General features: G+C 43.2%; 1 protein-coding gene across 5 annotated transcripts in view; it reads left to right on the forward strand.

Annotated features, from left to right (window-relative positions):
• gramd1a (GRAM domain containing 1A) overlaps positions 1–22588 on the forward strand; it is a 44217-nt gene extending 21629 nt beyond the window's left edge. For 4 of the 5 annotated variants that reach the window (XM_079504073.1, XM_079504077.1, XM_079504075.1 and 1 more), the window contains 17 exons: positions 998–1018; positions 1411–1495; positions 2875–2978; positions 3201–3296; positions 3794–3874; positions 4270–4388; positions 5790–6078; positions 7026–7188; positions 8056–8202; positions 9995–10116; positions 12779–12921; positions 13430–13533; positions 14709–14927; positions 15396–15480; positions 16928–17035; positions 18271–18391; positions 20256–22588. In XM_079504073.1, coding sequence (XP_079360199.1) covers positions 998–1018; positions 1411–1495; positions 2875–2978; positions 3201–3296; positions 3794–3874; positions 4270–4388; positions 5790–6078; positions 7026–7188; positions 8056–8202; positions 9995–10116; positions 12779–12921; positions 13430–13533; positions 14709–14927; positions 15396–15480; positions 16928–17035; positions 18271–18391; positions 20256–20357 — 2109 coding nt within the window. In that variant the 3' untranslated portion in view covers positions 20358–22588. The remainder of the gene's footprint in view (positions 1–997; positions 1019–1410; positions 1496–2874; positions 2979–3200; positions 3297–3793; positions 3875–4269; positions 4389–5789; positions 6079–7025; positions 7189–8055; positions 8203–9994; positions 10117–12778; positions 12922–13429; positions 13534–14708; positions 14928–15395; positions 15481–16927; positions 17036–18270; positions 18392–20255) is intronic. The other variant, XM_079504074.1, reaches the window with a different exon arrangement.

Consider the following 22588-nt stretch of genomic DNA (forward strand, 5'->3'; position numbering starts at 1 on the left):
GGTGCAGTGATTCAGGTGTGTGACACTGATTACATTTCAAAATGGATCATCACTGTTGTCACGGAAACGGTCAGTGGTGTGACGTCGGGCCACGACGTCACGCTACCCTATAAAACCTGACGCAGATCCATCAGAAGTGTGTTCCAGATTGACCTCAAGAAGTTACTCAGAAGTGTCCAGGAGATCTACTCAGAAGTTCAACTCGAGGAGATTAACTCGAAGCGCCAAATCTAAGAAACTAACCAGAAGCGCCACGAAGTGAGCCGGTTCAGTAAAGATAATATATAATTAAGCACCAGTACAAAAAGAGGTACCCAAATCAATAACTTGGGCTCAAGCCTTAGACTCCCTCCTACAAGCTTACATCCAGCCCTTTGACAGCTGCCTACCATATAGGAAATCGTCTCTATTAGAAAAATATACCCCAGGTGGAAAAATAACTCTTATGTGTCTTCATTTTAGAGGGTCTGTGGGAACTCACTAGAGTGTTTAAGTTAACATAGCCCTTTAATTAATGCTTAGCAGCTGACTGTTCTAATGATTGTTGTTTTTCCACGTCAGCAACTGCTAATTCTGAAAGTACCGGTACATGCAAACTGCTTTTTGAGCTTGAGGTCACATGGATTCTACAGCATTGTTTGTTCATTTTAATTTGATCTTTTAAAAGTGCATAAAAGCCACCCTACAGCAATACGTAAGATCAACGAGGATAAAAAACACAATGAATGAATGAGGCTTATTTCCATTGTGGTTCCCTGGGGGAAATAGTTATTGTTCGGTTTGCATATGAATGTAGGCCTACATTGTTTGGCTTTTATACCTGAAGGTAATGTTTCTACTGTAGTCCTAGAAAGCAGCATTGAGGCAGTCTGAGTCTACTGTTGCCAATATTTGTAAACTGGAGTGTTCTGTTAGCCATTGTCACATACTGTATACTAGAGAGGGCATTGGACACTGTTGACCACTGTATGACTATGTGCTGTTCTTTTCTTTGCAGAAAATGCAGAGCTGGTACAATGTAAGTATACATTAGGAACCCGTCATTAGGTGTTTCCACTTCAGGGCACATTATTTTGCTGATTACAGGTTGTCTAGAGAAGGTCAACAGTAGTTGACTTTGTGAAATGGAAACAACTGGTGCTGAAAACAAGGCTGTTATGTTGTATGTCACCTGCCATTAAATTTTTTCTTTTCAACTATCAGAACTTTAAGCTTCTCGCTGTATTTACCCCCCTTCCTATTTTGACTTTATGCCTATTTAATCATTATTCTGTTACGTCTTTCAGACTCTGTTTGTTCTTTTAGGCTAAGTTTCACAGCCTAGCCAAAGGGCATCGGTTGTACCTGCTTGGAGGCAAGTCAAGAGCTAGAGTAACAAGTTCTCCTTTTTCTGCCCTATTGCCATCTCAGGTTCTCAGTCCCACATACAAACAGCGCAACGAGGATTTCCGTAAACTTTTCAAGAAGCTGCCTGATACCGAACGTCTAATAGTGGGTGAGTGGCATGCAACCATGCACGTCATACGTACACACAAACAGTTACACACATTACACAAACAGACACGAACGAAGGTAGTAGGTGTGCACTCCTGACTCTTTGTCATCCATCTCTACTACAAACCTTTCATTGTGAGCCAAGGTTGGGGTCAGTTTGGTTCGAATTCAAGTTTCACTTCAAAATGTAAAGTGTAATTAAGAAGAATGATAACAGTCATTCAGAGTAAATTATTTAATTTAAAACAAGAACTGATCAATTATCAGTTAATTACCAGTGGCTGCCTTATATCTCCTTTTTTAACAAACTCTGATGGAAATACAAATGGACTGTTTTTATTTAATTTGTGCACTCGGGTAGCATATTCTCCAAGCCATTATATGTCGCTCCTCACGGCTCACGCACAGCTGTCGGTTGTAGTGTTGACATTGGCTTGGCAGGTACAAAGAACATCTCTCATGTGTCAAAATCGTGGGGGTCCGCAGATCGCCGGGTCGAACGGGGGTCCCCGCGGAGGCGCGGGGGTCCGCGGTAGACTGCATGGGGCTCCGAATGTGTTACTGTTAAATCAGCGTGTGTGCTCTGCTTTGCTGCGCTGAGGCATCATGGCGGCGGCGGCGCTCGCGCGACCGTTTCGACTATTTTGGCATTAAATGTGTCTTGTTGCGCCCCCCCCTCTATGGGTTTCGTAGAAAGGCAGCCAATCAGAAGTACACGTCAGTATGGCGATATGTCAACTCTATGTCGAAGTTTTCATGGGTATTCATAGACCAGTGCTTTTCAAGCCACTGGTAAAAAAAGCATAAACCTTTCTCTTTCCTCCTTGGAAAAAAGGTCAGATTTGACCTGCATGAGTATAGCTGTTTGGGTGGGTTTGTCTTTGTGACGCCACAAAAGGCCTCTGCCTTTTGTGGCGGTTCTGGACAACCGTGGGTTCGACGGACTCGACACCGGGCACTGCACTCCCTGTGGGGGTGTGGAACGCGTGTGTCGAATTTGAAGTCGGTGAGGCGAACAGTTCTCATAACTCATGTGATTTACAACCGTACTCGCGTACAGAGACGTGGTGCATTTATAGATATATTATTTATTATTATTAAAATGTATGTCAATGGGGCTCTAATTGGGGTACTACGTCATACATATGTCATAGACGAGTAGACGACTGATTTCATAGATTGCCGATGTCTCAGGCTGCACACATGAAGTCTGAGATCTGCACTGCAGCCACGCCGCTCCCCTGATTAGATTTGTAAATACAATTTACGTCCTGGTTTAAGTCGAACTGGCAATGGAAATGGAATTAATCTATGTAAGCTGAGGTCTGCGGTTGTTCTCAGTTTCTTTGTTTCCTTATCCCTCTCTGCTCTGTTCTCCAGACTACTCCTGTGCACTGCAGAAAGACATCCTGCTTCAGGGTCGACTCTATCTATCAGAAAACTGGCTCTGTTTCTACAGCAACATCTTCCGCTGGGAAACCACTGTAAGATAGACACACACACACACACACACACACACACACACAAGCCCTCATGTAAATTGAACGTGTGCACGGCAGAGAGTTATTGCACTCTAATCAGATAACGTTCCATTTAAGCACACTTAGTCACTGAGCAATATAGATACGCCGGTACTTTAGTAAGATAAGAAGAACTTCATATGCATATACAACCACATACTGAATCTGGGCTGGTCCTGTTTGTAGATCACCATCCTGTTGAAAGACGTGACGACTCTGACTAAGGAGAAGACTGCCAAACTCATCCCAAACGCCATCCAGATCAGCACTGACCATGAGAAGGTCAGACACCAGCACAAATTAAGCTCATTTTTCTTTACTGTCGTTATACGACCGTGACAGCAACCCCATTCTTCTCTTTCTTCCTGCTAGCATAGCCATGTCAGAGCATGTAAATCATGCTCCGGCGCCCTAGTCTGGATGCATACAAGGCCATTAGTGGCTGTTGTTGCCTCTGGGAATCTGCTATGCACAGCATCTCCAAGCATATATGTAAATATTTACCGCTACTAATATTTACTACTGTATGTCTGTATGACAGTTAATGTTTGTTTGATTTCGCTGTTGTTTTTGGTCATTGAAGCTTTGGGAAATTAGCTGTTGTTGCCCTTTGATCGTACTTTGACATTGAAAGAGCAAACATCCGCAGGGAGGTCATCCCACTGTCCCACATTCTTTTTTGTCACACTTTCTTTTTTGCCGTCTCACACTATCTCCCTCCCTCCCACCGTCCTTTCTTCTTCACTTCCTTCCTTCCTTTTGTTTTCCCCTCATCTCAGCACTTCTTCACGTCTTTCGGAGCAAGGGATCGCAGCTACATGATGATTTTCCGTCTCTGGCAGAACGCGCTGATGGACAAGGTACCGCCTTTCCTCCCTCCTACTGGCTGGTGTTCCTGCTGGCAGGAACGCCAGCCAGACAGAGCAGCCAGACAGAGCTGTAGTTACATAATGGCACACAGTGTAGACCAGTGGTTCCCAAATGGTGTGCCATGGGTTTGTGACTAGCACACATTTTTATTGCAATATATACAACTATAGTATACAAGACTTTGTGCACTCTCATTTCCCAATACAGAAGCTGTACATTTTAAATCAAATGGGGTAGCATCATAGCCAGCATGATACATTTTGTACATAACATTTGACTGTTTATATAATGGCTAAACCGACAATGTAGTGAAATACTGCATAGCAAGACACTGACCAGAGCTAGAACCTGTTTGATGATATTGAATATTGTGTTCATCCACCAGCCTCTGTCCCCCAAGGAACTCTGGCACATTGTCCACCAGTGTTACGGCACTGAACTGGGACTCACTAGTGAAGACGATGACTATGTCTCCCCCACCGCCGAGCACCTGAACGGCCTACTGTGAGTGTGGAGAAATCACACTCTGCCTACATAACATTTTAATTCATTAATTAGAGGTGCACACGTGTAGAATAGAGTCTATTTTATTGGCCTTGCACTTACATCTAGTCTACATTAAAATCTTCATCACATATCCAGTCTATACCTAGTCTTGCATAGCCAGGCAATTGGCTGCTAACAAACCTGTAGTTTTTGCATTTCTAGTATCTATCCTATACCCAGCCTTATTTGTCCAAGCTGATAAGTTGTGATAAGTTATCTTCCTGTTCACCCGTTGATGAAGCAGCTGACCAATTGACTAAATCAAGCTAAAATGCCACTGTCCTCTGCGATACCTCTAACTTTGCATGGCGTTGGCTCAAACAAACACAGCTGTATTCATAGATGGAAATAGGCATTGTGTTTTTTAGTTTTTTGTTAGGTGAAACCTGACTAGTGAAAGCTCATGAAATGTAGACCACCTAGTCATACTGACGTGGTGACGTGATTGGCTGCTTCTAGCCAATGGGACAGCAGGCAAATATCCCTGGCTGCAGACAGACAGTGCAGAACAACGCAGAAGAGTAGCATGGTCACAGTCACACTCACGGGGTGACTGGGAAAGAAGAGTTACGCCCGACACGGCGCATACAGCAGTTATTTGACACGTTTGCAATGTTCGAAGTCGAACGTCACTCAATATAACTTCAAACCAAACGCGGCTGAAACAGCTCAGCGCAGATTTTGTGATCATCAATCATACTAATATATAGCTTTGAAGCATCTGGGTTCAACATTGATGAACCTTGACCAGGTGACACCAGTCAATAGGACAGAAGAGCTGTGTTGACCCCTCTTGGCAGCCATATCACTTATAGTTTTCTTTCAGTGAGCACTTCCAAAGTACACACTATAAAAACGGCACTCAATCCTCATGCCAGCATTGCCCAGAAGACAACATGTAGAATGTTGTTGAAAGGAACACGTCTTACGCATTGGCTTGTGTGAGTCCAGCCATAGGGTCCAACTTAGCACATGTTATGCTCTCCTGATTAAATTCCTGAAACGAAGTGGCTGGCGACTCCATGGTATTGAAGGAGACATGTGGTTGTCTACACTCTCCCTAGGTCAACAGAGGGGGGGATCTTGTTTTCATTCAGGTCCTGGGTACATTGACAGTCATGTTGATCAATTTATATAATTCATTATAACATCTATCTACATCTAATGCTAGTATTTTCTCAATGTCTTTGTCAATAAATAAGGCGATGAGTACGTAATTAACAGATTATTGCCAACAATGAATCATTGGCCTCGATTGTTAAACCTCAGCAGGTGACAAATGCCTGGATGATAATGCATATACTGTATGTGTACCTATATACCTATATTATTGACCCTATTTCCTCCCCTGTCTTCCAGGCCAGGAGATGAGTCAGGCTCAGTCACAGATCTGTTGGACCTGAGCTCAGTATCAATCCTGTCCTCAGGCAGCTCCCCTCCTGTTGTGGTGCCCTCTTTCCTGGCCTCTAGTCCTGTCTCTACAACCAGCCTCGGGGGCTCCTCGCCCCCTTCCTTTGCCTCCTGTCTTCCCATAGAGGTGCCTTCCTCGTCCGCCTGCAGACTCGGCACCGATCCTCCGGAGCCAAGCCCACCCAGCTCCCAGAGCTCGCCGCCCTCCTCTACACACACCTCTGCCACTGCCTCATTTGTAAGTTTCTAAAGCCCAACACACACCGTCTGTGAACGCCGCGCGTCAAAACAGCCGCCTCCGTTATTTTCAATTAACCTATCCCACACCGGCGGCGTCAGACGCGCACGTTGTCCCGGAACAATGTTGCTTGGAAACTAAACTAAATCTGAGGAGCCAATGCATCCATCTGGGTTATGGGGACAATGTCCCCATAACCCAGATGGATGCATTGGCTTCTCAGATCCTATAAACTGGAAGGACAGAGTTAAATGATCATACTGTGTATCAACGAGGACCCAAATATGAAGTTGTTTGTTCTTGAAATGAAAACGTGATATCGGTGACAGTCCTAGGTGAGAAAATGTACAATCCAAATGTAAGTATAGTGACATGATGTGAACTGCACATGCCTAAGGAATGCTTTTCACCAGGGGCTTCATATATTTAGCTATCCAAGCATGTTCCACCATGTTGAATTAATTCTGTTCACCTAGTCTGACTTCATTTTGAGACAACAAAGTGGATAAATGGAGTGGTTTGTTGACTGTACTGTATAGGGATGTAATCTGAACTTCATGCTGCACAGCGGTATGTGCTACTCGGGCAGAGGCAACAGGCGGTCAAGCTGGGTCTAGCCTCTCCTCTCTGTCATGTGAGGGTGGTGTGATTCCCTTAATAACGTCCTGGTGACCATCCTTTCAACACAGTAACCCTGGTGTCCCTATTTTGGGCATAGTATCATAGGTGAACATTCTGAAACATTTTCGGACAATTTCCAAGTACTTCCAAGCATTTACAAAAATTGCTGATCTACAAGCTCTCAGCACACCGTGATGGAAGCTAACAGATAGACTATTTTCACTGTTTGTCATGCGACAAAGTACATAAAGCTACAGTATATGTGCAGTACAGTGCTAATGCGTAACATTTTTTATTTTTGTTATCCGTCCCTGTTGCCTTATTAGTATCTAGAAGAGGGTGCTGAGGGTGCGGACAGCCTATCAGATTCAGCCAATCACATGATGCCCGCTCCATCCGCCAGCCTGGGAAACCTGTCATCATTGGACATCACAAATTACGAAGAACTGCCCACGGACCCCAGCAACTCCTCAGACACACAGGAGGAGAGTGAGTGTTGTTTGGCTGTCTGTAATCTTAGTCATTTATCAAAAACCAAGGAAATTGGTGAGAGGGGGACATTGTTAGTATGTATATTTACGGTCAATTTGATTTTCCTTCAAGCATATTTGCATGTAAATGTAGCTGATGAGATAAAATATGAGAATATTTACACACACACACACACTGCAGTAGTTTTCAAAAAACATTTATTTGTTGGGTAGAGTGGAGTAAGTAGGTACAGCTGTGGGACGAACCATAGTTTATCACAACAACAAGCCAAAATTCTGACTTATTTTATTATTACAAAACTGGTAAACAACATTATATAAGTTCCATGGTGGATTTTCATGAGGTCATTGACCTGGCATGGATATATATGATGTGCATAAAATTCTATAAGCTATAAGTACAGTACACCCATAACGTGGAACTATCTCCCAAATTGAAATGCCTCACCGCCTAACATTGTGGTCTGAAGTGTATTTCAGGATGTTCAAATGTGCAAACTGAAGACAGTTTTGATAGTCTTTGACAAGTTTTAACCCATTGATGCCTGGTGCAACCTATACGTTAGTTCTACCCTTGATGCCGGCGCGCTCTCTGTGTCTCATCAGCTATTGCTATACATGTAGCAACATTTAAAAAAATAATGAATAAAAATGTGAAGGTTTTCAGAAACCTTAGGTCAGGCCCTAGAAGGCGTTCCCAGATTCGGTCTCAGGCATCAATGGGTTTAAGTGGCACATTTCTGTGTGAGTGACACATTTTTTTTGAATGACATATTTCTTTCCGAAAAGAGCACAATGTCACAAAACACCAATAATTCTCAGTGTAGCCCTAGAATTTGTAATAATTGATATTTGACCCGTACAGGTGAGGTAGAGTCCTTCTGCCCTGACCTGAGTGGACGGCTGCACATCAACATGGTAGTGCGCATGAGCGTGGACAAGCTGCACGACCTGCTCTTCTCCAGCGACACAAACTTCATCCGCCACCTCTTCTCCCAGCGCCACTTCACCGGTATACCATACACAACCCCCACACCACGCGTGCACACACACACACACACACACACTGCAGTAGTAGTTTTCAAACCTTTTCATATCAAGGACCCCCAAATGAATATGTACTGTACATCTGACAATATCTTTTGCTAGGGACCGCATTCAATTCATGTTTTTTAGTTTTTCAATGTTCTTTTTAATCGTTTACCCGCCAGGAACATAGGAATTTTAAAACGTAGAATCTTGTAGCCTGCCACAAACGGAAAAGCCGTTTTAACAGCGATGTATTCATTAATGCATGTTTTAATACGATCGTATCGAAATCTACCGTCAGTTAGCTTTGTTATGCTTCTGACACAATGGGCGCGGCCATTTTGAAAATGCGCGCGCATCCACTTACATTGCCGGCTCTGGTTTCAGACGGCTTTATCTCACAGAAGCGACATTGCAGAGGACGCTTTGTCCCAGACAAGCGTTTTCAACGGCCTGTAGCAGGCGCTGTGATACTCGCGGTCCACTTTTTCCACCACCGACCGAGAGAACGAGCACACAGCTTCGTCAACACACACGGAATGGTTTCATAGTAAAATGCGATACGGATATTTGGCTCTTCAAAGTAAGTGTCACGCGTGATTAAACCATGGCAATACGCAATCGAGGGATTAATTAATGGCGGCAGGCTAAGAGTTAACTGTTTAAAGATTTTGGGGAAAATGGCAGATCTACAAGCTCATAATGAGCTTGTAGATCAACCATTTCAAGTAACAGATTTGGATGCCATATTAACACATTTTGCTAGAAAAATACCCAGCAGCGAATCCTAAGAACATTCAATCGTTAACAGAAGCAGCGCGGTGTTATTGTTGGAGGTCTAGCACATGGACACATGCATGTGCAGAATTACATGGCCCCTTGTGAAGTGGACATCACACATCAGCATTATCAGTGTACTGGTGTTTTGCATGGGGTATGGATGGAGTGTACTTGGTACTTTTTTTTAAAATTTAGCCTTTCTGCTTTTTTGTATTCTGCTTTTTTTTTTTCCTCCATTGCATTTTCATAACTGTATTGCTCTTTTGCAGAGTCTAGTTGAGGACACAATTTGGTTATTCATGCGTCTGTCCTCCGCTCTGGGGACATACTGTAGGCGCCATTTCACCGCACCGCACCGCTAATGAGCTTTCACAGTTTTTGTTTACGCTGTGTTAAACAACCCTACGTCACTTGTCAGCCTATCGTTTGTTTCTCCTCTGTATTTTCATGCACTCCATTCTTTGGCTCGACAACACGTATTCAGGTCACTAGGGCGTCAGGCCATAATAATACTCTTTCATAAATGCTGTGTCTTGCCCAGAAACCATGGTAATAGTGAGTTGCTCATTTTGCTGTAGTTTACAATTGATGCATAAGGGAAGGGGAAGCCTTTGGAGTTCACTCAGTTGGTGTTCTCCCCGGTTGGTGCCCCTGCCAGCTTGGAGTGAGGGGGTGTTGTGTGAATGTAATTGGGGCATTTCTTTCTTTTGTTTTTCATGAAAGTGTGTACTGACCGACTCTTTTTCCAGCTTTTTGTTCCCTCGCCACGTCTGCACTCGCTTATTCTCCTCACCATATCCCACTACACTTCATTGATAGATTCTCAATCTCTTATCTATTTCTGCTCTGTCTCGAACTCACTCTCTCCCTCTGTAACACCATCTTTTGCTTTATCTTCTCTCCTTCCCCGTTTTGTCTTGCATTCCCTCTCTCTGTCTTATCTCTTCCTACCCATCTTGCTCTACTCATTCTCTATGTGTGTCTCACTTTCTCAGATCTGTCTGTGGGCGAGTGGCAGCAGGACAGCAGCAGTGGGAACACCAGCCGTGTGCTGAGCTATACCATCGCCATCAACAACCCGCTGGGCCCCAAGACCGCCCCTGTGGTGGAAACACAGGTCAGTCACTGACAGAAACACCAGGTCTTTGTAGGCCACTTTCGTCGCATGGCCTACATAATGTACATGGTGGAGTTAAAAGCATGCATACTCTACTGTACTGCTTAGTAAACACTACACAATGCTTTAGAGATGTTCATTTTCTTTTCTTTCCTTTATTTTTCAGGGTTACTACTTGACTATTATTCTAGCCTAATAGGAAGGACATTTGGTGGATGTTAATGTAGAAGGGCATTGGTGTTCTATTGATGGTTTGGTAGCTGAAAACCGATTGGGTGGCATTATTGCTTAATGGCCTCTACAGGCTAGGAGTTTTAAAGTTTTCGGCGAGTCATTAGATCGTTATGTATTTCACACTACAGGAGTCTTTTTTTCTTAAATCGACGTATTATTATTATTGTGGCTTTCACACTAAACGGCATCACACACTGCAAGAGTTAATTCACCAAGATGCGATCCAGACCCGATACATATAGGCTACATTTGTTTTTTTATTCCAATTCATTTTGACATCTCACGCACGTGCAGGATGTCATGATACAAGCGAGAGACCGACACAGGACGCCTCTCTCTCTGCGTGCACGCCCGGCCACACACACAGGAATAGCCAGGCTACACAGGGCTAAATGTTTGTGATAGCGTATAGCCTACGCATAGGTGGCAGGTATGTAAGTACCCGCACCATACTGCACACAGTATGTGCGCAGCATTATATAGAAGGCTAGTGTGTGTGTTGTCACTGCCCCCTGGTGATCGCTGATCGGGTAGGCTAATAATACAGCAACTGGCCTAATCAGCATATGATTGGCTACTTGGCATGTCTTGTCCAGTCGCTTTGTAGCAAACTGTAGCGCACACTGGTTTGTTTTGGAAAAAAGCTAAATGGATATAGCCTACACCTTACGGTCTTTTTCAAGACAAAGATAAAGTAATTCAGAAGAAGCTGTAAGTCGGCTGTCAGCAGCACCAGTGACCGCACGGTTCATTCACACTCCTGCAGCAACACTACACTGACACGGTCAGTGGAGAGGCTGCTGTCTGTGTGCCGTCGGCCCGTCTGTGAAGAGACATGAGCCGGGAGGGGCAGCAACAACGTCGGGTAATCTTCACACTGACTTGAGATCGAGGAAAAAACCCATCAGCCAAATATCACAAAACAATGTCTGATCATCTATGGTCTATCGATACAGTCGACAGAAAGACAGATGTGTCAGTGCGCACAGCTGTCTTGTGCTCTCATTGGCTGAAATATGGCCTTCTCAGTGTGCGGTCGCAACCCAGTTCATACCGTATGATGTCCAGTCGGCGAGAGAGCCAATATCAAACCTGCTAGATATTCAGAAACAGTCGGGAAGGCGTGTGCGAGCCCTTTTATCGGCGCTATATCTTCTCGCAGAGCCTTTCACACACAGCGAGCAAAACCTTGGCGATCAAAGCCCGATCTTGCGTCAGATCGGGAGTTTTGACGGCGAGCGCCAAAAAAGGTCCCAGACAGCTTAATCGGAGAAAATATCGTGCAGTACGTACTAAGACGTACGAGCCATTACTGATCCCACAGTGGGGAAATGTTTTGACAGTGATGTACAACAAGTGTTTCAATTGTAGACGGCACATGGAGAGCATGAAGACTCTGTTCAGTTGTTCAGTAAGCCCTTTTGGGTCTAGGGAATAGGTTTGTAACATAAAGATAGTTTACCAGGTTGTTGAGCATATGGTGCAAATAAATGGAGACCACACAGTTTTAGAGTGAGAAAAGTGCAAGGTGTTCTCTTTACTCTTCTTCAGGCGGGTATTTACAAATGTACAAACAGTAGGTGTGCACAAGCACACATGAAACAGTTAAGCCACTACCAAGGGACACGGGTGTTGCCAAAATAACAAAAGAAGCAGCTAAGTGAAACAAAAGACAGACTAACTCGTAATTGGTGAAACAAAAGCCTGCCTATCTAACTACTCTAACCAAAACTTAGTTCAAAATACACGTGGTGGCAAACACCCCTTACCTAGTGTGCTTAACAAGGTTCTACCTACGTGGTGCCTGTATATAGAGGCCTCTGTCTTACCTGTCCCAAGGCAGTGCATATACAGAGGCATCATTGTCTGTTTGTGTGCTACCGGGAAGCCACACAGTTCATGATTATGACTACAGCAATCAATTATTTTATTAGCGATTTGTCTTATCGAGTTTAATTATGTTATTTTTTGGCCGATCCTATGCACAGCTTTGTGTGTATGTGTGTCTGTCCGTTTGAGCATGGAATCGATGACTTTCATTGGCTGAGCACGGACTGTGATGTATGATGATAAGAGCACCGCTCACTTCACACAAGTGTGATTTTTTTTTTAAAAATATAATCGACTGAATCGATTGGTGTGATTAACCACCTTAGTCGCACAACGTTGATTCACAAGCTCACATTGGGACACGTTGTGGTCTTGTTGATTGGCTATTTTGGAAAATTGTCGGGGGGAAAACATTTCAATCCACCCCCCCACCAAAATTGATAATTCTTCAATCAATTAAATCTTTTACAATTACTTATTAATTGTTGCCCTAATATACAGAAGCATCAAATGATTGAACATCATTGTCTGCCTGTGCTGCTCGTGGTTATTATACCTATGTTGTGCTGTGTCTCACCTCCTCCTACCCTGCTCCCAGACACTGTACAAGAGCAGCGTGCGTGGTGAATGCTACGTGGTGGACTCTGAGGTTATCACCTCGGGCATCCCCTACCAGGACTACTTCTACACCGTCCACAGATACTGCCTCACCTCCATGAACAAACATAAGAGCAGGCTCAGGTACGTTTGTTTTGCCACATCATGGGGTTTGGGCCGCCCTGGGAGGCTAATTGCAACTAGCCAATCTACAATCTACGTGTCACAAGCTTGTAGATCGGCTGTTTCCTTTTTTCTTTTAAACCATTTCACAACAGGGGGCCACAGCCAGAAGTTGGGGAACATCTAGCGTAGGGAAATGCATCATTTATGCTTCAGCGTGTCAACACTTGGTTTTTCTTTTGGAAATTCCTTTTTTTTTTCAAGCAACATGTAATGTTGCACGACCAATATTTGGAACCCTTTCCTATTAGCTGTGAAAGCGGGTGAAGGCTTGTAAGGCCTGTCGGTGAAATGTCTTGCTCCTACAGTTCATGGTGGGAAAATGTAGCTAGTTTCTGTATTAGTGTTTAAGTTAGCTGTGTTCTCAGTATGGTTTCACATCACCACCCCCACCCCCACTGACAGCCATTTCTGACCACAAAAACATTGCTGCTGCATGGGCTGACACTGTGTGTTTTCTCCTCGTTAGAGTGTCGTCAGACATCTGCTACAGGAAGCAGCCGTGGAGTCTGGTCAAAGCTCTGATAGAGAAGAACACCTGGAGTGGCATCGAGGAGTACTATAGACATATGGGTGAGTCTTTCTGCCCTTACCTGCCCCGGGGAAATGGTACTGTAGACCTTCATCATTCCTGATGAAGACCCATAGGGGTCAAAACATCCTACCTTTTTTCAAAATGGTTGACCAGCCATTCCCACCCTGTGAGGATATTGCAAGTGGGTCCTCAATTAATTTGTCAAAACACTAAGATTTTAATGATAATATAACATTATTGTTGTTATTATTAATATAAACGTAATTATATACCAATGTCATGTATTTTTTCTTTTGTGATACTGATGAAAGCAAATTAAATGTATTATTATTATTATGTATTAAGGCATATTAGCCAGGGATTCTTAAGTATACTACATTTGTTCCAACCCGGACAAAATCGATTGATTGATTATGCTCTGAAAAATGCACACGGCCCACCCATCTGATGACTTGATCAGATGGGTGGGCCCTGATCCAGAAAAGACGAGACTTCGGCTATATCTGGTAACATTTGAACATTCTTTGGTTAAAAAAACAAAACGATAAGTGAGCTAAACGGATGCTTGAGTCACATGCGTTACCTAGATATACTTGAATAGTCCATAAGCCTACAGCTTGCTGGGTGCGTTTGTCCACATGTGTATGACGAATAGACTATAAGCCTACAGCTTGCTGGGTGCGTTTGTCCACATGTGTATGACGAATAGACTATAAGCCTACAGCTTGCTGGGTGCGTTTGTCCACATGTGTATGACGAATAGACTATAAGCCTACAGCTTGCTGGGGGGCGTTTGTCCACATGTGTATTGGAAGCTCTCATTAACGTTATCAGTGTTTCACAAGCCCGTGCTATCGTTGGTGATGTGTGCTGGGACATCCTTTTTCCCCCCTCAATTTGCCAAAGGAAGACATGTTGTCCCCCTTTTGATAAAAAAAAAGTTACTAATTGAGTCCTGATCATAGTACTGTATGTATATTGAGTAACCCCATGCCTTTTTTATGTATAATGGGGAGTCTTGTCCCATCTCACACAACTAAAAAGGATCTGAATTCCATACCTGTGTTCAAATGAATCCAATGTAATGATTTAGTCACAGGCTCTTGCTTATACTTTTGATTGGTTAATATACACCCTTACCGGTAACTACTTTGGCTTGAGAGGTTTCTGCCTGACAGTGACACAGTGTTTTTTTTCCCCTCTGTTTCTCCAGAGAGCGAGGTATCCAAGCTGGAGACGTTGCTTCAGACGGAGGTTTCCGTAGTTACCACGGGGGAGGTGGTGGACGTGGAAAGGACCAAGACGCCACCCTCTCTGCGTCGCCGCAAGCGCACCAGCTCCCGACGCCAGGGGGAGAGGGAAGGGGCGGGTGTATGCGCTGGAGATCGAGGAGACAGGGTGATCGGAGAGGAGAGGGACAGGCGCGAGACCAGTAAGTCAGCATGTTGGCCCCAGCAAAGTTCAGAATTTGATTATCGTTGGAAATTATTTCCTCAGAAAGGGTGTTATAAAACACTGTTTCTCAACATCTGGACTGGGGTGCATCAGGGTCCAAATGTGAGTGTGTCCTAATGGAAGCATTTTCTATTTTCGATACCCCAATCTACACTGTAAACTTCTCTGACGTTTGCTCTATCAGCAAGTTTGTAACTTAATTTTGAACTGTAACCAGCCATCATCTGTGGACCTTCTTTTATTGTTTTTCTTTTAGCTAACTAGTAAAAATGGTAAGTCTTGACAGTCACTGTAGCCATTGGACAAGATATTTCTTTCCTTTACTGGTCATGCATTAAATGGCAGTTACTTATCTCTTTATGTTCAGTGATATACTGACATCTAGTGGTGGTATGTGGAACTGCCAAACAACACTGAACATCTTGTTAATTTTGGTGTTTTCTAGGTGCTCAGTACATGAAGCTAGGAGAACGATCAAGTAGCAGAGGACAGAACAATATATCCACCATCCTTCTCATAGTCAGCTTCATGTAAGTGTGTGTGTGTGTGTGTGTGTGTGTGTGTGTCTTGACTGCATATCAAGTAGAGTTCTCAACGGGCCTGAAAATTAAGGGCCTAACTGATCAGGCCAGAGGTTCGGCCTGGCCCGACTAATTATATAGCATAGATTTTAGGCCCGATCCTGCCCCAAAAAGTTGGGTCGGGCCTGGTCGGGTTCGGGCTGAGTTTGAGAACTCTTATATCAAGCAGTATTCACTTGGTTCTCAAACGTTGAACTGAGGAAGCTGGACTTGGGGCGTTGATGATTGATTTTCTGTGTGCCTTTTGCTGTGTGTATATTCTTCCTTGCCCTGACCAACAATATGTTGCAGACAGGAATTAAGTGATGTGTGTCTGTCCATTTATTATTAAAGGAACTACAACATGCATTTTAAAACGTTTTTTAATATTTAATATCATATTGTTTACCGTATGTCCCTCAAACTTATTTCTAGTGGTTTGAACCTAAATCACCACTCTGATATAACCAGTTAATGTAATTTCTGTCGGGCTTCTAAAGCAGTTTTAGCTGCAGTAGTACAATGTCCTGAGGTGGTGGGGCGCTGATATGCAAAATATTTTATCTTTGAGTCATTATAATACTGATGCTAGATAAACCCAGGCTTGTTTCCATTCCATGCCAGCTGGAAAATCAACAAACAAACATTTCCACATTGTAAACAAAGTGGAAGTGCAAATTTGGAACTGAAGAGGGGGGCGAATTATACAAAGTAGATACAGATGACATCACGCGTACGACCAAATCAGTTGAGCTGTTCCTGAGCAATTTCCACAAAAGCCCCTATAATATGATGAGAAAGCCTGATTGTTCAAAATTGCGTATTTGTGGGGATAGAAAACACAAGGGATTGCAATAAACACCAAAAGGTTTTGAAAAGTTGAATTTGATGTTGTAGGACCTTTAAAAAAAAATCTTCCTGATCTTCCTAGATTATTATCTTCCAGGAATTTTCTTTCCTGCTGTCTTGCTTTAATCCACGTCTGAATGTGTACTTGTTCAGACATGGTTGGATATCTCCTCTGCATACTAACCGCTGCTCAATGCCTTTCCTCGCCATTTCTCTCTCTTTTCTCTTCTCTCTCTTACCTTCTTCATGTGCGTAGGATCTGTATCAGGTACCGTATGTGAGGCTTTGATATTAACTACATTCATCTCAAACGATTCATAACAGAATGAGCAGAAAAAGTGCTGAGTGGATTGATGAATGAATATTTCCTTCCCAAAAGTCACTGAACTTTGATCCATTCCTAATATTTCCATCCATTGTACAACACCTGCATTTTAGTGTTTCTTTTTAGTATTTTTGACATTTTACACTGCTCACTCCTTACCCCTAATTATTTATTTTAACATTTACATTTTTGACATTTACATGCATAATTTAGCATTGTCTTCTCTTTTCTTTCCATGTGAAGTCTGGTGGTGCTGGTTGCCCTCAATATGCTGCTGTTCTACAAGCTGTACTCTCTGGAGAGAGCGGCTCATACACTGGAGACATGGCACTCCTATTCAGTCGCCGACAGGTAAACTCAAAAGACCATTTTGATTTTACTTCATACTCTGACCCACAACTCCCACCCCTACCCCAACATTTGTCCAAGGTGCATGGTCACTTTTTCGTTTGTATTTTAAGTACATTTTGATACCAATACTTTTGCACTTTTAATCAAGTCTATTTTGAATTCCGGGGTAAGTTTCAGTATTTTCGGCTATCCAGCCTTCATCAGCCTTGACACTAGGTGCGTTTCCATAAAGCCGTTTCTCGCGGATTTAGGCTTTTTCGAAAAAAGGGAAATGCGCAAATAGTGTATGGAAACACTTGCGGAAAAGGTTTTTAATTAGAAAGCATTGAACTCGCATTATATCGCTTTTGAACAGTTGGGAAATAAAATAAAACAACGATGGGGAGGCAGTGGAGTGAACGGTGCAGTGGAGTGAACCTAAACGTGTAGGCTATAGGCTATATAGCCGATGAAACAAGTTATTCACAACTGACCATAAACGACCATTATGCTCCAGTCGAGTCCCGTGACATATAGGCTACATGTGCCCCGAATATATTAAGACAAGCATTACACAACAAATCGTTCTTTGTACGTTCTTTGACTGTAGGTGTCGTCAATACTGTGAAAGCAGCAGACGGTCGGTCAGCCGCTGACCAGGGATCAGATTACAGCGCAGTATATGGGGTCCCGTCCGTTAAACTGAGATACATACAGCATACAGCATACATACAGCGCATCAAATCAATGGTGTGAACATCGATTAGGACTACTTTACATGAGCCTCACTTTACTGGCAAAACAGTGCAACCTACTGCACATTTCATGAACTTATTGCATATGCGCATTTTATCAGTTTAATGGAAACACCGACAATTCGCTTTTCTTTTTTCGACTTAATGAACATACGCTTCCTTTTTTCGCAAAGGCTTAATGGAACCGCACCTACTGATGAAGGCTGGATAGCCGAAACGTCTGTTGTCTATAATTCACCATGCAAGAATAAAAACTAAAGCAGTCTTGTTGTGTGCGACCCATCACCTTTATTTCCATTATATGATTCAGTATTGACACTTTTACTTAAGTAAAACATGTGAGTACTTTTTGTTATATACTAGTGTCATGTCAAGGCCTCCAGGGAGTGTACTTGTACATCAAGCTGCCTCACGCTACAGAAACAGGAGATAGGCTCCTGCCCTATGGGCCTCATGGCTCGGCAAGGCTTACTTACTTACTTTTTCTACCACTGCTGTCAGTCCTCTGCCCCAGACAGCAGGGGAGTGGGCCCAGGTCTTACAACTACAGAGACAGTTCCATCAGGCTCAACTCAACAAGTGGCAGCAGATCCTCCAGTCCTCTGTCTCACTGCTGGACCAGGTGAGTGCGGCAAGAAGTGTTATACATGTGAGCACACAGTAAGATCCCCGTGTCAACCACTTAAAGGGGCATACCACTAATTTTCAACATTGTCATTAATATACCTTTTTGAGCAGTTGTGTAGAAATAATAAAGTCCCCCCCATTCTGTGTTTCCTAGAACTGGAAAAAAATCATTAACATTGTCAATCAAACATTGTGAGTGGTATTCCCCTTTAAAACCTCATTTCCACACGAGCAAAGTCCACAACGTAATTTCACCTACCTACAACGTTGGCCTATATCTAAAAGTCATAGAGTACCGAAGTCCTGACATCACTCGTTCATCCCCTGGGTCATGGACGTTTTTCTCTATGGAGAATTACTTTATTGAATAAACGACAAGGTTTCGATCTTAGTAGATCTTCGTCAGGTCAGTATCATACTGACCTGTCAATAAAGTAATTCTTTACCAAAAGAATGGTGTGCGGGCCCTACCTCCTTCCATGATTGCCTTATTGGCCCTGCACCCACTGTCGAGGTGCTCTGTATTGTTTACGATTGTTACTCATATTTGATAACGGTCTGTTTCTGGTGGAGTTTTTAAAATTCAGCTGAAATAACATTAGCATTTTCTCGCCGTCAGTTGATGCTTCATTTCCATATTATGAGTCAAACCATGTACAATTACTTAATTTATGTGCAACTGTAAACAAGCTTTCTTGTTTAAACCTAGCTCGAGTTAACATGTGGCATCTTAGGATAGATGTAGACAGTGCAGAAACATATTTGCCTTCCTTGATGTGTTAATGAGCATCAATAACAACCATCACCTGGGCACAGTCAGACACATACAGCTCCCCTCTGCAGGCCTCTACTACTGAAAGTGACTGCATGGAGTCTGTCTCATTTCTCTCCAAAAGCACGTGAATATGATATGATTACAGCTCACATTTCATATCGCACACTAGCCCCCCCTAAAAAAAATGAAAATCGATTTTTATTTTTAATAAATCGATAGACCTACATATCGTCGGGATATAATATCGATATATCGCGATATACGATATATTGTTACATGCCTAGTAGGATGTGTTAATTACAGCAGACTTAGGTGCTCTATAGATCACCAATGTTATCCAAAACCTTTGCATGGCTAAAAATATTACAATAATAATTACACTGGCCATCACAAGTTTATACTGTAGGTGCAAATGTGGGTGAAATTATTTTCCGTACAAGCTCCCAACGATGTTCAATTACAAAATAGTCAAAGGAAAACATTAGATAATAACAAACTCATGCATGCTCAAAAAGAAATACAAATGAGACAGGATATCACAGAGACAACACTAGCAGCAGATATGAAACACGTAAGCACTACATAAATGATGGTGCCTGTGCAGAAGCAATGGAGTCTATTCATAGTCATGCATAAAGTGATAATGCCTGTTTGACACAGTATGTCACCAAGACGGACATGGCGGCACGGATTAGCACTCTGTCGCCATGTCGTTCTTCAGCCTGATGGTTGACAGAATGGAAACTGTTCTATAGAGTTTACATGGCTTTTGATACAAAGTAATGTCTAGCCTGTCTGACTGCAGCGGCGTGAACAGATTGTGGCTGCGGTGGCGAGTGACTTTGTTCCGCTCAGCCGTGGCTACACACTGCTTCTCGTATACATCCTGCTCACAGGGAAGCTCACCTTGGTTGATGTGCTGTGTGGGCCATCCGTACCACCATCTGTAGCACTGTGTGGTCAAAGGCACTGCAGCAGGATGTTCTCCATTAACCATTGTTAAGCACCTGAAACTACTTGAAAGACTTCAATGTATTTCTTTGTCTCTCCCCCTCTCTCTCCTTCCTGTATCTCTCTCACAAAGATGAAACAGTCTTTAGAGAAGCTCCACCATGGCATTGTCATTCCCGAGGCGCACCAGGACCTCCCCACAGACCCCCCGGCAGAATCCCTGACCGAGTCCTGAGACTTTCCCCTCCTCACAGCACCTCCCCTCACAGCCTGGCCGTAGAAGAGCCCTGCCTAAAAATAGAGCCTGCGGAGTGACAGGGGAGGATGGCTGTGATGGCACGAGGGGGTGGAACGTGTCAGGTTAGGTCTGTCCACATCGAAAACAGGAAGTGACGTGCTGGAACTATGTTACCCATATCTCTCCTGGCCTGAGAGACTTGAAGTGGTGACGTTGGCCATCTGCCAATAAAAAATAAATAAAATAAACTATCGCAAAGTTCGCAAACATTCAGACTGGAAGCTCTCAGGACTTCAGCAATAACATATAGCTGCAGCTGGGGAACACAGCCAGTGAGTACTGTATAAAACAAAAGGCTACAGGGCCATTCACTCCCACAAACCACTGAACTGCTACCTAAAGTCTAGTCACCCCACCCTTCATACATAGACTTCCAAGGGACATTTCAAAAAGGCCAGCTGCATTTCAGGTTGAATTGAACTCAAGCCAACTGCATTTCAGTACTCTCATCGGGCAGTGACAGACCACTGATTTCAAAATGGACGCTCCTTTTTTGCCTCTGGGAGTGTTTCAGAAATGGAGCGGCTCCGCAGGGAAGGGCAAGGGCACAGTGATTCTTGGAAGTTGGAGGTGGAGGTCGGTCCTCCTAGTCCTGGGAACAGAAGATACTTGTGGCCTTGATCTCAAGCCTGCTGATGAAGTCTGACTCTGCAAAGGGTCTGATGAGAGAGACCACCACAAACAGTAGCGGTGGAACAGAGAGTGCCTGATGGGGAACAGGAGTCTCCCAGTGATCCCTCTCTTTCCTCGTCCCTCCCTCATTTCTCTCCATGGGGATTTGTTCCTTGACTTGATCCCCATCAAAGATGCTGCATCTTCTGTGTGTATAAGGGGGTTAGATTTTTTTTTAATGTTTATTTAAAAAATCAATCACACTCCATATCCATATCCCACTCACTCTGTGTTCCATTATGTAGTAGCCATTATAGAAGATTTTTTGTTTTGTTTTTTATGGCAAGCTGGCCTGTGCTGGTGCTAGACTTTTGCTCAGTCCTTATAGAGGAATAGTTGGGAGTCGTACAAATCTTGCTTTGCTCTCATAATGGCCTTTGATAGTGATGATGAATGGTCTGATACCACAACATTTATTTTGTGTTGCAGTATAATGAATTGTATGTCCACAAAGCATTTTCTGTATTGTCTGCCAGCAACACAGTCAGTCAGCAAAGTGTGAATTAGGCTTACAATGCAGGACAAGTGGATGAAGGGGGACTTCTGCAATAGCTTTTTTTAAATTTAAAACTATTAATTTCATCATTTCCATGTCAGTCTGACTGAGTTCATCGGGACAGTGAGCTGCTGGTGGGTGTTGCCTCGGACCGTTGCAGTATTTATTACCAAATGACTTTTTGAACTTTCAAATAGCAAATCATGTCCTTTTCACAAGAAGGCATTTCAAGGGCTTTTTGTGCTCTGTTTTGCTGTTGGACCAAGAAAAGAGCTATATGTGAAGTCTCTGAATCATATTGGTCATATCAATACGGACAATTGTGATTCTAGTACTTTTTGAATGTTTCAAGTAATGTAGAATATTGTGTGTGTGTGTGTGTGTGTGTGTGTGTGTGTGTGTGTGTGTGTGTGTGTGTGTGTGTGTGTGTGTGTGTGTGTGTGTGTGTGTGTGTGTGTGTGTGTGTGTGTGTGTGTGTGTGTGTGTGTGTGTGTGTGTGTGTGTGTGTGTGTGTGTGTAAATATAGAGGGCAGCAAGATAAAATAAAGAAGACGTGAGTATGGACTTGCCGGACATGCGTGCGCATGAGGAAAGGTCCTTGACGTTACATCCTCAAATGTTACATTACATATTATGATTTTTATTATGAGTTGTGTGTTTTTCTTTTCTTTTTGTCTGTTTATTATGGAGATTTCTGTTGCATATTTGGTCACTCACTCCTACCTTGGACTGGAGCAAGACTTGAACTGTTCAGGGTTACTGTAGACTTGACCAGGTAGAACTGTAGATGCAATAACAATAGATGCAATAACTACTTTGTGGTCCAGCCAGGCTGGTGTTTTTGAGATGAGAAGTACAAAGAATGACAGAAAAAGGACCAACTTAAGGCTTGGTTGAAGGAACAAAAGGGAAACTACTTTTTACAGTATTCTGTTTGTGTAAATTTCAGCTGACCTCGCCCATTTCGTTTTTTTTTAATTATATATTTTTTTTATTGGTT

Source organism: Electrona antarctica, assembly GCF_951216825.1.
Source record: "Electrona antarctica genome assembly, chromosome: 6".
Classification (NCBI taxonomy): Eukaryota; Metazoa; Chordata; class Actinopteri; order Myctophiformes; family Myctophidae; genus Electrona; species Electrona antarctica.